The sequence below is a fragment of the Scomber scombrus genome, chromosome 18 (genome assembly GCF_963691925.1).
Source record: "Scomber scombrus chromosome 18, fScoSco1.1, whole genome shotgun sequence".
In the NCBI taxonomy this organism is placed as follows: Eukaryota; Metazoa; Chordata; class Actinopteri; order Scombriformes; family Scombridae; genus Scomber; species Scomber scombrus.
In genome coordinates, this window is record NC_084987.1 from 1,158,840 (window position 1) to 1,176,237 (window position 17,398).

The following is a 17,398-nucleotide window of genomic DNA, read 5'->3' on the forward strand; positions in this document are numbered from 1 at the left end:
TGAATAAAGACAAACCCTCAAATGAAAGGGTCCCAACGTTTGATCTGCTGCTGTAAACGTGTGATTGTCAGATCATCCAGGATTGTTTCTATGTTCAGAAACATTGAGGATATCGAGTAAAGAAAGAAGTGAAATGTGAGTAGAGAGAGAGAGGAATGTTTTTATTTAACACCTGCACATTTTCAGAAAGCTGTAAAGGTTTGTGTTTCTATCGCTGTGATGTAATCCTCATGGAGTATCTTCGTTAACATCCCACTAATCCTAATTTAAGTTTTCTTTGTGTAATTGTGTATAAATCTGCTACCTTGTGATTAATCTCTCTTTTGATCTTCGTCTCATTAATCTTAGTTTTCTGTGTTTTCTATGATTAGTGTAACCTTCTCCATCACATCTTATGTTACTTATATATATATAATCTGTATTGTTTATAGAAGTTTAAACTAATAGAAATCATAAGATCAAAGCTGAACTTCATCAGCAGAAGTGAAATCTGCCTCTAACAGCGGTGGAATAAAACTGAGTTTGTATTTTTCTAGAGAAGTTGGAGGTTTTCTAGCTGAAGCCTCTAATTTGAGTTTGTGTGTTTTTTCCTCCCTCCCTCTCTCTCTGTCTCTCTCTCTCTCTCTCTCTGTCTGTCCCTCTCTCTCTGTCTCTCTGTCTCTCTCTCTCTCTGTCTGTCTCTCTCTCTCTCTCTCTGTGTGTGTGTGTGTGTGTGTGTGTCTCTCTCTCTCTCTCTCTCTCTCCCTCTCTCTCTTTCTCTCTCTCTCTCCCTCCCACTCCTCTTCTCCTAATGTCTTGTTGAGAGCTGGTTGCTATGTGAACAGGTGCTAAAGAGCCTCTTATGTATGTGCACACAGACACACAGTACATGCGTGCCTGCGACACACAAAACATGTGACAGCACACACATGCTCTGCCGTGTTCGTAAACAGGAAGTTGAACGAGGGAAACCTTTGGCTGAGTGAGGAGGAGGAGGAGGAGGAGGAAGGTAAATGAGAGAGAGGTAAACAAGTGGGCAGCTTTCTCACTTCAGCTTTCTCTGAAGAGAAAAGAAAAATAAACCTCCCACGCATGAACTGCTGCTCTCCTCCTCCTCTTCATCCTTATCCTCCTCTTCCACCTCTCTCTGTTTCTGCAGCAGAGTCTTCAGCCGGGATTCAAACCTGGAAAGTGTCATTAAAACTGAATAACTGACTAACTTCAGCTTTTGTGTAGCTGTGTAGTCTAGTATGAAGGTTCATAAACCTCCACCACAACCACGTTGTGATGAAGTAGAACTTGAAACACAGAGTGAATGTTTGCTGCTGCTCTCAGACACTTTGACTCGAAAGTAAGACTCCAGAAAGTCAAGCATAATGTTGTCAGGTCTGAAATATGTGGAGCAGAGTTGAGCTATGGTGGCTTCACATGGACAAAAAGCTGCTCACCTGTCTGAATCTCAGGATGGGTCTAACTGTGACCTCCATGATGTCTTGCTGCATTGAGTCACTGAGCTGTGTAGTCTACTTTCAGCCACTAGGAGGAGCTCTAAGTAGAACCTGATACTGCTGCCCTCGGCTACTTTGACTCGGTAGTAAGTTATCCTGCTAGCTAGCTGACTGGAGGGAACATGATGGTAGTAAGTTATCCTGCTAGCTAGCTGACTGGAGGGAACATGATGGTAGTAAGTTATCCTGCTAGCTAGCTGACTGGAGGGAACATGATGGTAGTAAGTTAGCCTGCTAGCTAGCTGACTGGAGGGAACATGATGGTAGTAAGTTAGCCTGCTAGCTAGCTGACTGGAGGGAACATGATGGTAGTAAGTTAGCCTGCTAGCTAGCTGACTGGAGGGAAAATGATGGTAGTAAGTTAGCCTGCTAGCTAGCTGACTGGAGGGAACATGATGATAGTAAGTAATCCTGCTAGCTAGCTGACTGGAGGGAACATGATGGTAGTAAGTAATCCTGCTAGCTAGCTGACTGGAGGCAACATGATGGTAGTAAGTTAGCCTGCTAGCTAGCTGACGGGAGGGAACATGATGGTAGTAAGTAATCCTGGTAGCTAGCTGACTGGAGGGAACATGATGGTAGTAAGTTATCCTGCTAGCTAGCTGACTGGAGGGAACATGATGGTAGTAAGTTATCCTGCTAGCTAGCTGACTGGAGGCAACATGATGGTAGTAAGTTAGCCTGCTAGCTAGCTGACGGGAGGGAACATGATGGTAGTAAGTAATCCTGGTAGCTAGCTGACTGGAGGGAACATGATGGTAGTAAGTTATCCTGCTAGCTAGCTGACTGGAGGGAACATGATGCAGACGAAGACACACTAAAGTCCAGCGTGGTTTAAAAGCGTCCAGAAAGTAAAGGATAATGTTGTCAGGTGTGAAATATGTGGAGCAGAGTTGAGCTATGGTGGCTTCACATGGACAAAAAGATGCTGTCTGCTGTGACGGTTGCTAAGGGAGACGGACCTGACGCTAATCACCAAACTAGTCCGTTAAACATCTGGAACTAAAGTCTCAGAGAGAAAACTAACGTTACGTCTCTCATTGCTAACATGATGCTAAAGGAAATGCTCAGCGTTGTTTATGACGGGGAGAAAATAATCACCTGTTCTATTTTTAGGGGTCTGTAAGAATGTAAGATTTATTCTTTTAACCCTCCTGTTGTCCTCGAGTCAAGGAAGGAAGAAAAGATGGATGGATAGATGGAAGGAAGGAAGGAAGAATGGATGGAAGGATGGAAGGAAGGAAGGAAGGAAGGAAGGAAGGAAGGAAAGATGGAAGGAAAGAAGGAAGGAAGGAAGGAAAGATGGAAGGAAGGAAGGAAGGAAGGAAAGATGGAAGGAAGGAAGGAGAGATGGAAGGAAGGAAGGAATGATGGAAGGAAGGAAGGAAAGATGGAAGGAAAGAAGGAATGATGGAAGGAAGGAAGGAAAGATGGAAGGAAGGAAGGAATGATGGAAGGAAGGAAGGAAAGATGGAAGGAAGGAAGGAATGATGGAAGGGAAGGAAGGGAAGGAAAGAAGGAGGAAGGAATGATGGAAGGGAAGGAAGGAAGGAAGGAAAGAAGGGATGGGGTCAATTTGACCCGGGAGGACGACAGGAGGGTCAATTTGTGTAAAGAAATGAAACAAGTTGGTTCAGTTAAAGTTTGTTTGTTCTGAATATTGATTGACAAGTTATTTTGATGCATAATCTATTCATCTCTTTGTGAATGTCGTTATGCAGCTAATATTCAGTTATTGATCGGTTATATCCATCATGAAAACATGGACTCATGCACGTCACTAGTTCAGACTGGCGGCCATTACAGCACGCAGCAGCTTCATGGGTGCAAAGATCATCTGCAGGTTAACCTCGCTGTCTCAGTGGAGCCTGACTCAACATCTGCACTAAAACAGGAAGTTCATATTAAAATAAAACAATCAATGAAAAAGTGAAACTGCATGAAAACACGACATTATAACAACGTATATTTCTCTCAATATTCCAAAAATTCCTGTTTTTGTTTTTCAGAGTCCAGCTGTTACAAGTCATAACACGCACACACACACACACACACGCACACGCACACGCACACACACACACTTTCATTCAGTAGAAATGTTATTTACATTCTGCTTCACAGCGTCACACTGCCACACCTGAACACACCTGCCTCAACGTGTCTGCTCCTCTCTGTGTGTGTGTGTGTGTGTGTGTGTGTGTGTGTGTGTGTGTGTGTGTGTGTGTGTGTGTGTGTGTGTGTGTGTGTGTGTGTGTGTGTGTTATGTAAGAGCCTGCTGTGTTTTTCTACTTTCATGAAACCGTCAGGAATCTTCTCGCCTGGTCGATTATTCCTGTTTTTCCAAAAGCTTTATTTAAAACCATCATGTTGATCTGTGTGTGTGTGTGTGAGTGTGTGTGTGAGACACTCCTCACTCCAACAGGCAGGTTGAACCTGACAGGTGAGAATCAACCGTCAGTGAAACATGAAGAACATCAGAGACGACAACAAACTAACTAATAAAGTAACTAACCGAGTATGTAAGTAACTAGTTACCTAACTAACAAAAACTATCTATCTATATATCTAACTAACACTGAGCTCACAAAGTTTAACTTTATGAAAAACACTTCATGCAGCTGTGTGTGTGTGTGTGTGTGTGTGTGTGTGTGTGTGTGTGTGTGTGTGTGTGTGTGTGTGTGTGTGTGTGTGTGTGTGTGTGTGTGTGTGTGTGTGACGCAGACACATGAAGACTAAAATAAAAGCTGGATGTGGGTCACACTGACTGAAGAGGATCAGCTCGCCCTGAGTAATTAAATATGAAGCACACACACACACACACACACACACACACACACACACACACACACACACACGTCGGTAAAACACGAGTGTGAAACTGTGAAAAACGCAGATAGCTTCGGTCGACCTCCGCACAAAGTTTAGGAGGAACACAGCAGACTTCTTCTGTAGCTATAATCACTGGATGGTACATTTGTAGTCCATAAATTAGCAACCCTCCATATTTGTAGTCCATTAATTTGTAACTCTCGGCAGCAGATCGATAATATTGATCGATAGAAACACACCAACCTGCAAATATATTCTCCATTATAAAAGTACTAATACTGTAATGTACAAATACTACTTTACAGTAAAAGTACTGCAGTATTATAGTGATGTAGTATGCAGTATTACAGTAAAAGTACTGCAGTATTATGAGTGATGTAGTATGCAGTATTACAGTAAAAGTACTGCAGTATTATGAGTGATGTAGTATGCAGTATTACAGTAAAAGTACTGCAGTATTATAGTGATGTAGTATGCAGTATTACAGTAAAAGTACTGCAGTATTATGAGTGATGTAGTATGCAGTATTACAGTAAAAGTACTGCAGTATTATGAGTGATGTAGTATGCAGTATTACAGTAAAAGTACTGCAGTATTATAGTGATGTAGTATGCAGTATTACAGTAAAGTACTGCAGTATTATAGTGATGTAGTATGCAGTATTACAGTAAAAGTACTGCAGTATTATAGTGATGTAGTATGCAGTATTACAGTAAAAGTACTGCAGTATTATAGTGATGTAGTATGCAGTATTACAGTAAAAGTACTGCAGTATTATAGTGATGTAGTATGCAGTATTACAGTAAAAGTACTGCAGTATTATGAGTGATGTAGTATGCAGTACTACAGTAAAAGTACTGCAGTATTATAGTGATGTAGTATGCAGTATTACAGTAAAAGTACTGCAGTATTATAGTGATGTAGTATGCAGTACTACAGTAAAAGTACTGCAGTATTATAGTGATGTAGTATGCAGTATTACAGTAAAAGTACTGCAGTATTATAGTGATGTAGTATGCAGTATTACAGTAAAAGTACTGCAGTATTATAGTGATGTAGTATGCAGTATTACAGTAAAGTACTGCAGTATTATAGTGATGTAGTATGCAGTATTACAGTAAAAGTACTGCAGTATTATGAGTGATGTAGTATGCAGTATTACAGTAAAAGTACTGCAGTATTATAGTGATGTAGTTTGCAGTATTACAGTAAAAGTACTGCAGTATTATGAGTGATGTAGTATGCAGTATTACAGTAAAAGTACTGCAGTATTATGAGTGATGTAGTATGCAGTATTACAGTAAAAGTACTGCAGTATTATGAGTGATGTAGTATGCAGTATTACAGTAAAAGTACTGCAGTATTATAGTGATGTAGTATGCAGTATTACAGTAAAAGTACTGCAGTATTATGAGTGATGTAGTATGCAGTATTACAGTAAAAGTACTGCAGTATTATGAGTGATGTAGTATGCAGTATTACAGTAAATAATGCAGTATTATAGTGATGTAGTATGCAGTATTACAGTAAAAGTACTGCAGTATTATAGTGATGTAGTATGCAGTATTACAGTAAAAGTACTGCAGTATTATAGTGATGTAGTATGCAGTATTACAGTAAAAGTACTGCAGTATTATAGTGATGTAGTATGCAGTATTACAGTAAAAGTACTGCAGTATTATAGTGATGTAGTATGCAGTATTACAGTAAAAGTACTGCAGTATTATAGTGATGTAGTATGCAGTATTACAGTAAAAGTACTGCAGTATTATGAGTGATGTAGTATGCAGTATTACAGTAAAGTACTGCAGTATTATAGTGATGTAGTATGCAGTATTACAGTAAAAGTACTGCAGTATTATGAGTGATGTAGTATGCAGTATTACAGTAAAGTACTGCAGTATTATGAGTGATGTAGTATGCAGTATTACAGTAAAAGTACTGCAGTATTATGAGTGATGTAGTATGCAGTATTACAGTAAAAGTACTGCAGTATTATAGTGATGTAGTATGCAGTATTACAGTAAAAGTACTGCAGTATTATGAGCGATGTAGTATGCAGTATTACAGTAAAAGTACTGCAGTATTATAGTGATGTAGTATGCAGTATTACAGTAAAGTAGTGGTTTGGTCCTCTGACTGATATATTATTATTATGACATCATTAGATTATTAATAGTGAAGCATCAGTGTTAGAGCAGCATGTTACTGTTGTAGCTGCTGGAGGTGGAGCTAGTTTACACTACTTTATATACAGTTAGCTAGTTTAGTCCAGTGGTTCCCAACCTAGGGGTGGGGCCCCTCCAAAGGGTCAGCAGATAAATGTGAGGGGTGGTGAGATGATTAATGGGAGAGGAAAGAAGAAAAAACTAAGTTCTGATACACAAATGTGTTTTCAGTTTTTGGACTTTTTCTCTAATCTTTGATTGTTGCTGAAATATTGGATCATTTGAACATTTATTGAAATGAAAGCATGTGAGAAGTTTAGAGGGAAAAATCAGTATTTGGTGGAGCTGTTAACAACTCATAGACATCTGAAATGTGAGCCGACTACACACTGCTGTCTGGTTTCATCTTTAACAATGTGTTGTATTTATAAAGCTTGTTATATTATCCATTGTGTCAAATCTGCATCTGAAAAGTAACTAAAGCTGTCAAATAAATGTAGTGGAGTAGAAAGTACAATATTTCAGTCTAACATGGTTTCAGCCTCTTTTCTGTGACATAAACTTTTTGCATGAAGCTTTTTCTGAAACTAATCTGCAGCTTTGTTTTTAAGAAGCTTTGAAACAAACAAACAGTGAGCAGCTGATCTCAGACCTTTGCACCGCAGCGTGATGCAGAGAGATCACATCAACTCATTTTAATTAGATTCATTATCAAACTGACATCAGATCTGTACCGACTTTCAGAAATCTGCATTAAATCTTTGTGTTTCTTTCTGAGCGATGAAGCCATCTGTCCACACGAGGCGCCAGTGAGCCGCTGATCTGTTAGCTTTACGTTACTTTTCTTATCTGAAATTCCACTTTTTACTAAATCAGAGCTTAAACGTTTGTTGGTTTTATATCATTTGAAATGACATTTTTTACCAAAAGTAAGACTGAAGGGAGGAAAGCAGGAGGGATGGATGTAGAAAGGAAAAGAGGAAGGGAGGAAAGAAGGACAGAGGAAAGAAAGAGGAGGAGGAAGGAAGGAGGGAGGAAGGGAGAGGAAGGAAAGAAAGAGAGAAGGAAGGAAGGACAGTCGGAAGGAAGGAAGGAAGGAAGGAAGGAAGGAAGGAAGGAAGGAAGGAAGGAAGGGAGGAAACAAAGAACAGTCAAAACAGACGGGGTCAATCTGACCCGGGAGGACGACACGAAGGTTAAATTTAAATGGACACTAACATCACTGACCTTTATATAAACTCTTAATTTTGCCCTCAGATTGAAGCAGAATGATGTTTTTAACTCATGAATCTGCGCCTGAACCCCCCAGCGGGTCAGACTGAGGTCTCACCAGCGGGTCAGACTGAGGTCTCACCAGCGGGTCAGACTGAGGTCTCACCAGCGGGTCAGACTGAGGTCTCACCAGCGGGTCACACTGAGTTCTGTGGGAAACACTGAGCAGCCAGTCATGTGTAAGACTGGATCCGGTTCAGTCTCATTCTCACCAACAACCCACCAAACGCCCTGCGGCCTGAGAGCAGCGAGTCACATGATTCACATAGTTTTAGAGAAGTCTGAGTCACTATACCTGCTTTTATTCCCAAGTTCAATCTTCTCATTAAAATATATAAATAAATAAAAAATCATCGTGGAGTTAGTAAAAAAGTTCTAACATACTGGTTAAAAGTTGTTCTTCTTATTTAGTATTTAATGTTTTAGTATATTGTTCTTTGATGTTTTTGTGTATTAAGCTGCTGGACCCTACATTTCCCCAAGGAGATCAATAAAGTTTCCATCTATCTATCTATCTAATAAAATACTGGTTACACCAACTGGACGCTACATCCCATAATTGACCCGTATATATATGTATCTGCATCTATATCTATAGCATAGTGTGAAGGGATGTTTTAATAATAATTAGTCGTTTAGTAGCAGCTCTGCACAACATAAAACACATCAACCGCTTATTAACTGACAGGTGTTGCGCAATAATAACATGCAGCAGCCAAAACACACACACACACACACACACACACACACACACACACACACACACACACACACACTGCTGATAATAAAACATCCTTTGTGTGCACATTTGTTTAACAAGGAGGGAACTATGGATTATTCATGAATGTGAGCAGGACGAGTGCAGACAGAAAATACAGGGAGGAGTTCACGTGTGTGTGTGTGTGTGTGTGTGTGTGTGTGTGTGTGTGTGTGTGTGTGTGTGTTTGTATTGCTCATGTCGTGAGGACTCGCCTCTCATATGCAGACGAAAAGAAAAACAAGTCTGCTTAACATAAAATCATTCATTTTAGAGTTGGTTTATATTAAGGTTAGTTTAGAGTTATATTAAGGTTAGTTTAGGGTTATATTAAGGTTAGTTTAGGGTTATATTAAGGTTAGTTTAGAGTTATATTAAGGTTAGTTTAGAGTTATATTAAGGTTAGTTTAGTTTAGAGTTATATTAAGGTTAGTTTAGAGTTATATTAAGGTTAGTTTAGTTTAGAGTTATATTAAGGTTAGTTTAGGGTTATATTAAGGTTAGTTTAGGGTTATATTAAGGTTAGTTTAGAGTTATATTAAGGTTAGTTTAGGGTTATATTAAGGTTAGTTTAGGGTTATATTAAGGTTAGTTTAGAGTTATATTAAGGTTAGTTTAGGGTTATATTAAGGTTAGTTTAGGGTTATATTAAGGTTAGTTTAGAGTTATATTAAGGTTAGTTTAGAGTTATATTAAGGTTAGTTTAGGGTTATATTAAGGTTAGTTTAGGGTTATATTAAGGTTAGTTTAGAGTTATATTAAGGTTAGTTTAGAGTTATATTAAGGTTAGTTTAGGGTTATATTAAGGTTAGTTTAGGGTTATATTAAGGTTAGTTTAGAGTTATATTAAGGTTAGTTTAGGGTTATATTAAGGTTAGTTTAGGGTTATATTAAGGTTAGTTTAGGGTTATATTTAGAGGGTTGTCTTTAGACAACTAACTAATCATTTTCTCAATTAAAATATTAGATTAGTCGAGATCTTCAGTTTACTGTCACAGAGACGAAAGAACTAGAAAATATTTACATTAAAGAATCTGAATCAGAGAATTTGGACATTTTATTTCTAAAAAACAAATTGCTCAAAATGATTAATTAATTATTAAAATAGTTAATTTTTTGTAGATTGTTGCAGATCTGATTTTTTTTAAAAAGCAAATTATTTAGTTTAGACTTTAAATCCTTGTTCTTTTTTATTTTGTTACACGTGCTTCTGGAAAAATACAATGTGAAGACAAAATGAAATGTGGAACACGCTCACACACACACACACACACACACACACACACACACACACACACACACACACACACAGGCATGCAGAAAAACATTCCTGCACAAACACAAACGTACACGCATGCATGCACACCCACTTCAGCTGTAATAAGCAGCCTGTGTTTCTGAAAGGAGGACGGCAGCGATTATGTAACCGCTGTATCACACACACACACACACACACACACACACACACACACACACACACACACACACACACACACACACACACACACACACACACACACACACACACACACACACACACAGGCCAGGCTGCAGGAACAGGCTGCTGTATAAAATGAAGATCCTCCTGCTGAAAACAGGCTTTGAATGTTCTGAATCTGAAGAGATATTTTTCTGCCGGGGACGAATCCTAAAACTGTCAAATTCAATCTGCTCCCTTCACGTCTCTGCAGCAGCCGCCCTGCTGTCGCTGCTCGGGTTCGGCACGCAACACGCTTTCAACCCTTAAAGGTGCAGCGTGTCGGAGTCTAAGTGTCAGCTAACAGGACGGACTCGCCACAGATGAAATATAGCTAGAGCCGTCACTATAACTACTGTAATAGGACGATATATTGTCTCAGAAATAATCAAGATAAATGATATTATTGTCATTTGAAGATCATTTTACACCACTGATATAATGTAATATAATAGCATAATGTGGGAGGGGTTGGGGGTTGGAGAGTGGGCGCTTTGAGTTATTGACCTTTCTTTGTTCTGCAGTCTCCACTCAGGAACGGAGGACATGAAGAGTCTCTCAGCTGCTAATGTGAAGTGTGGCGATACTGAGGTTTAAAACAATGATGAAGGTCATGTCCATGTATCATACGATAAGTCCATATATAGACATGATGAATGATGCTGATAATTGCGTTATTGTACGATAAGTCGATCATTATTGCAACAGGTCTAATTATAACTAAATAAAGTATGTTTTAATTAGTGTTTAATCACCTGGCAATAAGAATCGTTGCGTTTTCGTTACCTTAGAATTAGGGATGTCCGATATTATCGGCCGATATTTACTTAAAAAATGTAATATCGGGAAGTATCGGTATCGGGTTTGTATAACCGATGTTTGTTCTGTAGGCTTCAGCATTTCCGAGCCTGCCTAAACGCAGCATGAGACGTTTACCGGCGCTTGATGACGTATAACAACAACAACACGCTAGACTCGTGGGTCGCTAACCGTGGCTAACAAGCTAGCTCGCCCGATGCATGACGTCATGTCTGTGGTTTGTGTATTAAGTTACAGCCAGTCATTGGAGCATCACAATACAATTAGCCATAATGTGTTAATTCAACAGTAGCAGATATGTTATGTTGTTACCTAACAGTTCTGGTGTAAAAAGCCTGCATATATCGGTATCGTAATTAAGAGTTGGACAATATCAGAATATCGGATATCGGCAGAAAAGCCAATATCGAGCATCCCTTATAAAAAGGAATAACAACAATTTAAATTGAATGTAATATCTGAGAGTCTCACTTATAAAGTAGTTAGTTATTTATGTTGTAAAGGAAATGATCAGCGTTGTTTATGATGGAGAGAAAATAATCCACCTGCTAACCGTGGCTAACAAGCTAGCTCGCCCGCTGCATGACGTCATGTCTGTGGTTTGTGTCATACGGATTAATGATTGTATTATTAAATTATGTCCAGTTACAGCCAGTCAGTTGTCAGGCTCATTCATTGGACTTGGACTAAAAGAGGACGATGTTTATTGTTTACTACTCTGGACTGAAGCATCTGCCTTGTTTTGATATTGTCTAACATTTGTGAAGAAGTCCAACTTGCCCTTAGCTGTTGTGTTGTTTGAGGCCATATTGGCTCCTTATTCCATAACTTAAGTTGAAGTTGTTCTCTTATTTTGCACAGACAGTGTTTACATGTAGAAAGCCATGTTGCATTTATGTTTGCATCCAGTGGAGCATCACAATAAAATTAGGCATAATGTGTTAATTCAACAGTAGCAGATATGATATGTTGTTACTTAATAGTGTTGGTGTAAAAAGCCTGCAAATATCGGTATCGTAATTAAGAGTTGGTCAATATCGGAATATCGGATATCGGCAGAAAAGCTAATATCAAGCATCTTTATTCAGAATGAGCTTTTATATCTACAGAGGGAGAGAGCAGCTTGAGAGATTCTTATGGTGATAATCTCCAACCAGACCACCAGATGTCACTAAATCCTACACACTGCTCCTTTAAACAGGTAGAGCTGCAACTAACGATCATTTATTAAAATCACTGTCTTGATTAATTGGTGAGTTATTTAGTCTATAAAATGTCTTTCAATGTTTTGTCAGACAGACCGGAACCAAAAACATATTCAAGTTTATAATAATATTAAACACTGGAAAGTTTATTAGTTTGTTTGGCATTAATACTTCCTCTCAGTTCAGTAAAAGCTTCTGTTTAAATATCCACACTGACGCCGTTACTGCAGCAAACACCTTCAATCTAAAACATCAATCAGAGAAAAACAGCTTTTAGCATTTTATTTTAATTCAAGTAAAACGAGTAGCGGCTTCACCGTTAGCTAAACTCCTCCGTGAAGCTTCATTACTCCCAGCAGGTGTCGCTGTTTAAACGTATTCAGACTATAAACACACACTAAACATCTCCAGCTCTATAATAATATTCTGTGTCTCTACTGGAATATCTTTTCATGATTTCCAGTTAAAAACTCCTTATTTATCTTCTACTGGTCCACGTTTAATATCCAACATCACAACAGGACATAAATCACAGAAAAGCACTAAAAGCTATTTTCTGACAAACTGCAAATCAAACTGTTAACAGAGAAGATGATCTAAAAAATATACAGTCTGTGTCCATGAGGTTTAGTTTAAATTTAAAGGGTTAAAATGATAAAATAAACGTATGAATAACTTCACACATTCTTTTTTTGTGGACCCAGCATCAAATTTCTGCTTTTAATCCATTTAGAGAGAATATATTAGAGGATTATGGCAAAAATGTCTAAGTGGTGTAACCATAAAAACTTTGCACCAAATAATTCAACTTGCTTAAAAACAGTAAATAGTCAATAAAACACCATATCAACTAGTTTGGCATGATCTTACATTATAACTTTATATTAAATAAAGGTAATGGAATACAATTGTTATCAATATTACATTTACTGTGGTTACCATGGAGATCAGGAAACATTTATATTTTTTAAATGACGTCATTATTAGTATAAGTCCACTTAAATACAATGTAGGTGATAAAATATGTAATATTTATCATTCTTTTGTGGTTACACCATTTGACATTTTCAGGAGCATTCAGTCTTACTTTTGGTAAAAAATGGTGCAAATGTCATTTCAAATGATATAAAACCAACAAAAATACTAAATGTACATTTTAACAAACCTGATGCTGGATTTAAAACTAGTTTAACTGATTTATGAATTCATCATCTTACCAACACTTATTTATCACTGACCTTTATACGAGATATTAAATAATCTTTTTGTTGCAGCAAAGAAATGTAGAGCTGAACCTTCGAACTGAAACTATGAATAGAAACATTAGAACCATCAGAAATGATCTCAGAGTCGTGAAATGAACAAAATGACACAGAATAGTGAACGTTGTGACTTATTATGAATCTGTCTGCTTTAATACTTTATACTATATGTTATTACGTGTGATTGTAGGCAGAGCCGGACAGACAGCTTCACATATATCAGCATCTGTTCACATGTCATGAAAGCTTCTTACCTGTGCAGTGTCCATAGCGTTTCCCAGAGACGCTGTCCAGCATGATGAGCGTTAGGTTGTCCGGTGTTTCGGGATGAAGAGGCGTCCCTCCTCCTCCTCCCCCGCTCTGGGTCTCTGTGATCAGGCTGGCCTCGGAGCTCTGCTCATCGCTGGACAGGGACGGACTGCGGACGTCTCCTCCTCCAGAAACAGAGCCAGACCCTGAGCCGTTAGCGCTGCTCGGCACCGACACCAGACCAGGTCCTGTGGCTGAAGGCCAGGAGGGGGGGTCCTCACTGTCGGGGCTGCACAGGGTCAAAGGTCAGAGATAAGGATTGAGAGCTTGTCTGCTGCATTATAGACAAATGGGGCTTTTCCACTATACAGTTCTAGCTCTACTCTACTCCGTGTTTGTTGTGTTTCCATCAGGGATAGTACCTGGTACCTGGTACTTTTTTAGTACCTGCTCTGCCGAGGTTCCAAGCGAGCCGAGCCGATACTAAAATGTGACGTCAACAGACTGCTGGCCACTGATTGGTCAGAGAGTCACTGGAAGAGTCATGAGCCGTCCCACACAAGAATCAAACCCGGCATTTTTAAATACCAACAACAGCGTTACAGAGATTAGTTTCTCTTCTCTTGCTTTGTGTGAGACAGAAAGCCTCATACAGCAGCAAGTACACCATCGCCTCCATGTCCTCCATTGTTTATGTGTTTGTGTCGTGTATAAAACAATGTCACGGCAGTTTAATGCAACGTTGCTATGACAACCCCCGCCCATGTTGAACTATAGTAATGGAAAAGGTTCCTGGTATCAAACCGAGTCAAGTAGAGCTAGAACTGTATAGTGGAAAAGCGCCAAAAGACGACATTAAAGAATACAACCGTGGAGGAAGATCTGACATCCAACCAGTAGGGGGCGTTTGAATACATAAGTAAAATATTTTAATTAAAACATGAAAAAAAAAACTAAAAACCACGGAAGAAAGCTCAGCACTGTTCATCAGTAGAAATTATGATGAGAAGCTCAAAGTAATGAATAAATATTACTAGTTATTTAAAATCACTTTTTAGATAAGTGCATAAGTCCATTAATGGTTAGTAGCTTTGTAAGAATGGTTAGCTAAACGTGGTTAAATGGTTTAAAAACAAAAGGATAAATAGGTGAAGTAGAAGTAGAGGCTGACACAGGAGTGGATTTTCACTCCTGTCCCGTCCCACTCTCGGAAGAATGACTCCCGTTCCCGTACTTTCCCCCCCGACGATATCCAGCGTGTTTAATTAGCCCATAACGACGGGTATGCAGGTCACATGACAGCCTGCAACCAACCACAGCTGACAGGGGTGACAACCAAAAATACAGATAATAGAACTGCACATTGCATTATAACTCCAATATAAATACATTTGCAATATACATAATAAAGATTGTACTATGATTCCCGTCTGCTCCCGTCTCAATCACGTGATCAACAGTGAAATTAACTTCAGTACAGCGGGATTCCCGAAAAATTGTCCCAAAAAAAAAAATGCAAATCAAGCCGTTAACAGAGAAGATGATCAGCAGATTAATCGACAATAATGATAAAAAAACAGTTGTTGCAACTGTAGTTTTCCTTCATTAATAATAATAAAACAAACAGCAGATCTCAAAATAAAGAAGGGTCAGTGATGTTTTAGTGTCCATGTGGTTTAGTTTAAATTTAAAGGGTTAAAATGTGAAAATAAACGTATGAATAACTTGCACACATTCTTTTTTTGTGGACCCAGCATCAAATTCCTGCTTATAATCCATTTAGAGAGAATATATTAGAGGATTATGGCAAAAATGTCTAAGTGGTGTAACCATAAAAACTTTGTACCAAATAATTCAACTTGCTTAAAAATTGTCATCCTCTAAATAGAAGTAGTGGAAGGTCAGTTTTCATCGGTCACATTCGTCAAAACCTGATACGTGGTCGGACCGACGGCTTTGGTTTGGCCATTGGTCGTCTGAACTTCATCACTCAGTCATCACTTCGGTTTGTTGTGATTAACAAACGCACCGAGTCTGGAAATGTCACTTAAAATGAGAGAGAGAGGATTTAACGAGAACAAAAAGGACTGAGAAGGAATCTCGACCTGCTTGGTGAGTCAACCGGTCAGATATCTGTCACCATGGATGAAGAGAGGTTCATCAGGACGCGACTGCTGCCACGATGGTCCCGGTCTCTGTCTTCCTCTCCAGGTCGAGGGGGGGTGGGGGGGGGTTGTCTCTTTCGCTCTGCTGCAGCCGAGCTAAAACGCTGCGTTCCTGAAACGCTCCGGTGAGGTGCGACGCCAACAAAAACCCCAACGTAGCCGTTCCCCGTGCAATCAACCTGTTTCTGTGTGTGTTGTCCACGTTGTGAAGGAGAAACAGAAGTTAAATCCGGCTACTAGAGTTTGTTTCAGGGGTTTAATAAGAAGAACTGGGACTCTGGACTCAAACATGGAGGTATGACGGTGGAATCAAGGCTTGAACTAACGACTACCTTTGGTTGACGCGAGTCCCAATGAAGAGTTGAAAGGTCCAGTTCTGCGTATCCGAATGGTGGAAAAGACCGAAAAACAGTTTGACAGTTTAATTTGATGAAGAACAGAATCAGCTTTTATGTTTAATTCTGTTAAATAACATCCAGTTCTAGAGGCTCCACGATACGATGTTATCCGATACTTGTGTCACGGTACGATATTATTCCGATTTTAAATATATGGCGATATACTTTTTTCAATTGCAAATTATGTCGTCCAATGAAAACGTCCTCCTGCACGCTGACTGTCACCTCTGCTGACCAGAAAACTAACTGGAGCCCTCTAGTGGACTGAAGAAGCAATTGATTTTATTATTCTGGTGGAATTTGCAATGTATACAATAAAAGATCGGTACTTGCTGTCTGTGTATCGATACAATATTGCCACGCAAAATATCGCTGTATCAGTTTTTTGCCCCCCCCCCAACCCTTAAAGTTACCTTTCTTGAATTTCACACAGCACTTTGAAAAAAACTTGAACAGCAAGTCCATGTCCCCCCCCTCCGCCTCCACGAACGCGCACTATATATATACTTTTCTTTTCCCCCGTGGGAGCGGCTGGAGGCGGAAGCCGTGGCCGCTTTTGTCGGTCATTGTCAGTCGCTACTGGCTGTTTACGGCTATTTATGTGTATCATGGATGTATTATACTGCCGTGGATCCACAAGACTCTCTTCCGGGGGGTGCGCGCACGATTATGTAATGTGGAAGGGGAAAACAGGCAGGTCGCTCGACCAATCATATCATTCGGAACCGAATGATATGATTGGTCAGAGTTTTCACAGAATATTATGAGAATGGAACAATGATGAGTTTCTATGCCTGGTGGATCTCTCTAACATTTTAGAGCCATTACCTTATTAATAGCATTTTAACCTGAACAAAAAATTGGGTACAAAATGTAACAAAGGTAAGGGTAGCTTTAACAGATACTGAAGTTCACCTGATGGAGGTGTGTTAAAGGTCACAGAGGAGCTCAACATGCCCCCCCCCCCCCCCCCCCCCCCCCCCCCCCCCCCCACCCCCCCCTTCACACACCAGCAGCTCAGTCAGAGTCCACATGGTTCATTCACCTCAACACATCTGTTCCTAACAACTAACAACCCCCCCATCGGCCCTGCAGGATCAGCCGCCTCACCTGAACACCTCCCGAGCCTGGCCGCTCTCCGGTGACGTCTCCCTGAAGAAGGGAACGACCCTGGACAGGCTGGCCCTCCGCCGGGACGCTCCGGTGCCGGTGGCCTTGTCTGCAACCCCGCCAACAAACCCCCCGTCCCGGGTCAGCGCCGTGGTCTGCTTCTTCAGGAACTTCTCCAGCGGTTTCATACCCGCCGGCAT

At 39.8% G+C, this 17,398-nt stretch overlaps 1 protein-coding gene across 1 annotated transcript in view; it reads right to left on the bottom strand.

The window, feature by feature from the left end:
- The window catches only part of rapgefl1 (Rap guanine nucleotide exchange factor (GEF)-like 1), a 37,730-nt gene extending 20,332 nt beyond the window's left edge, over positions 1 to 17,398 (bottom strand). The window contains exons 1-2 of the mRNA XM_062438135.1: positions 17,199 to 17,398; positions 13,531 to 13,814 (exon numbers count right to left, since the gene is read on the bottom strand). Coding sequence (XP_062294119.1) covers positions 13,531 to 13,814; positions 17,199 to 17,398 — 484 coding nt within the window. The remainder of the gene's footprint in view (positions 1 to 13,530; positions 13,815 to 17,198) is intronic.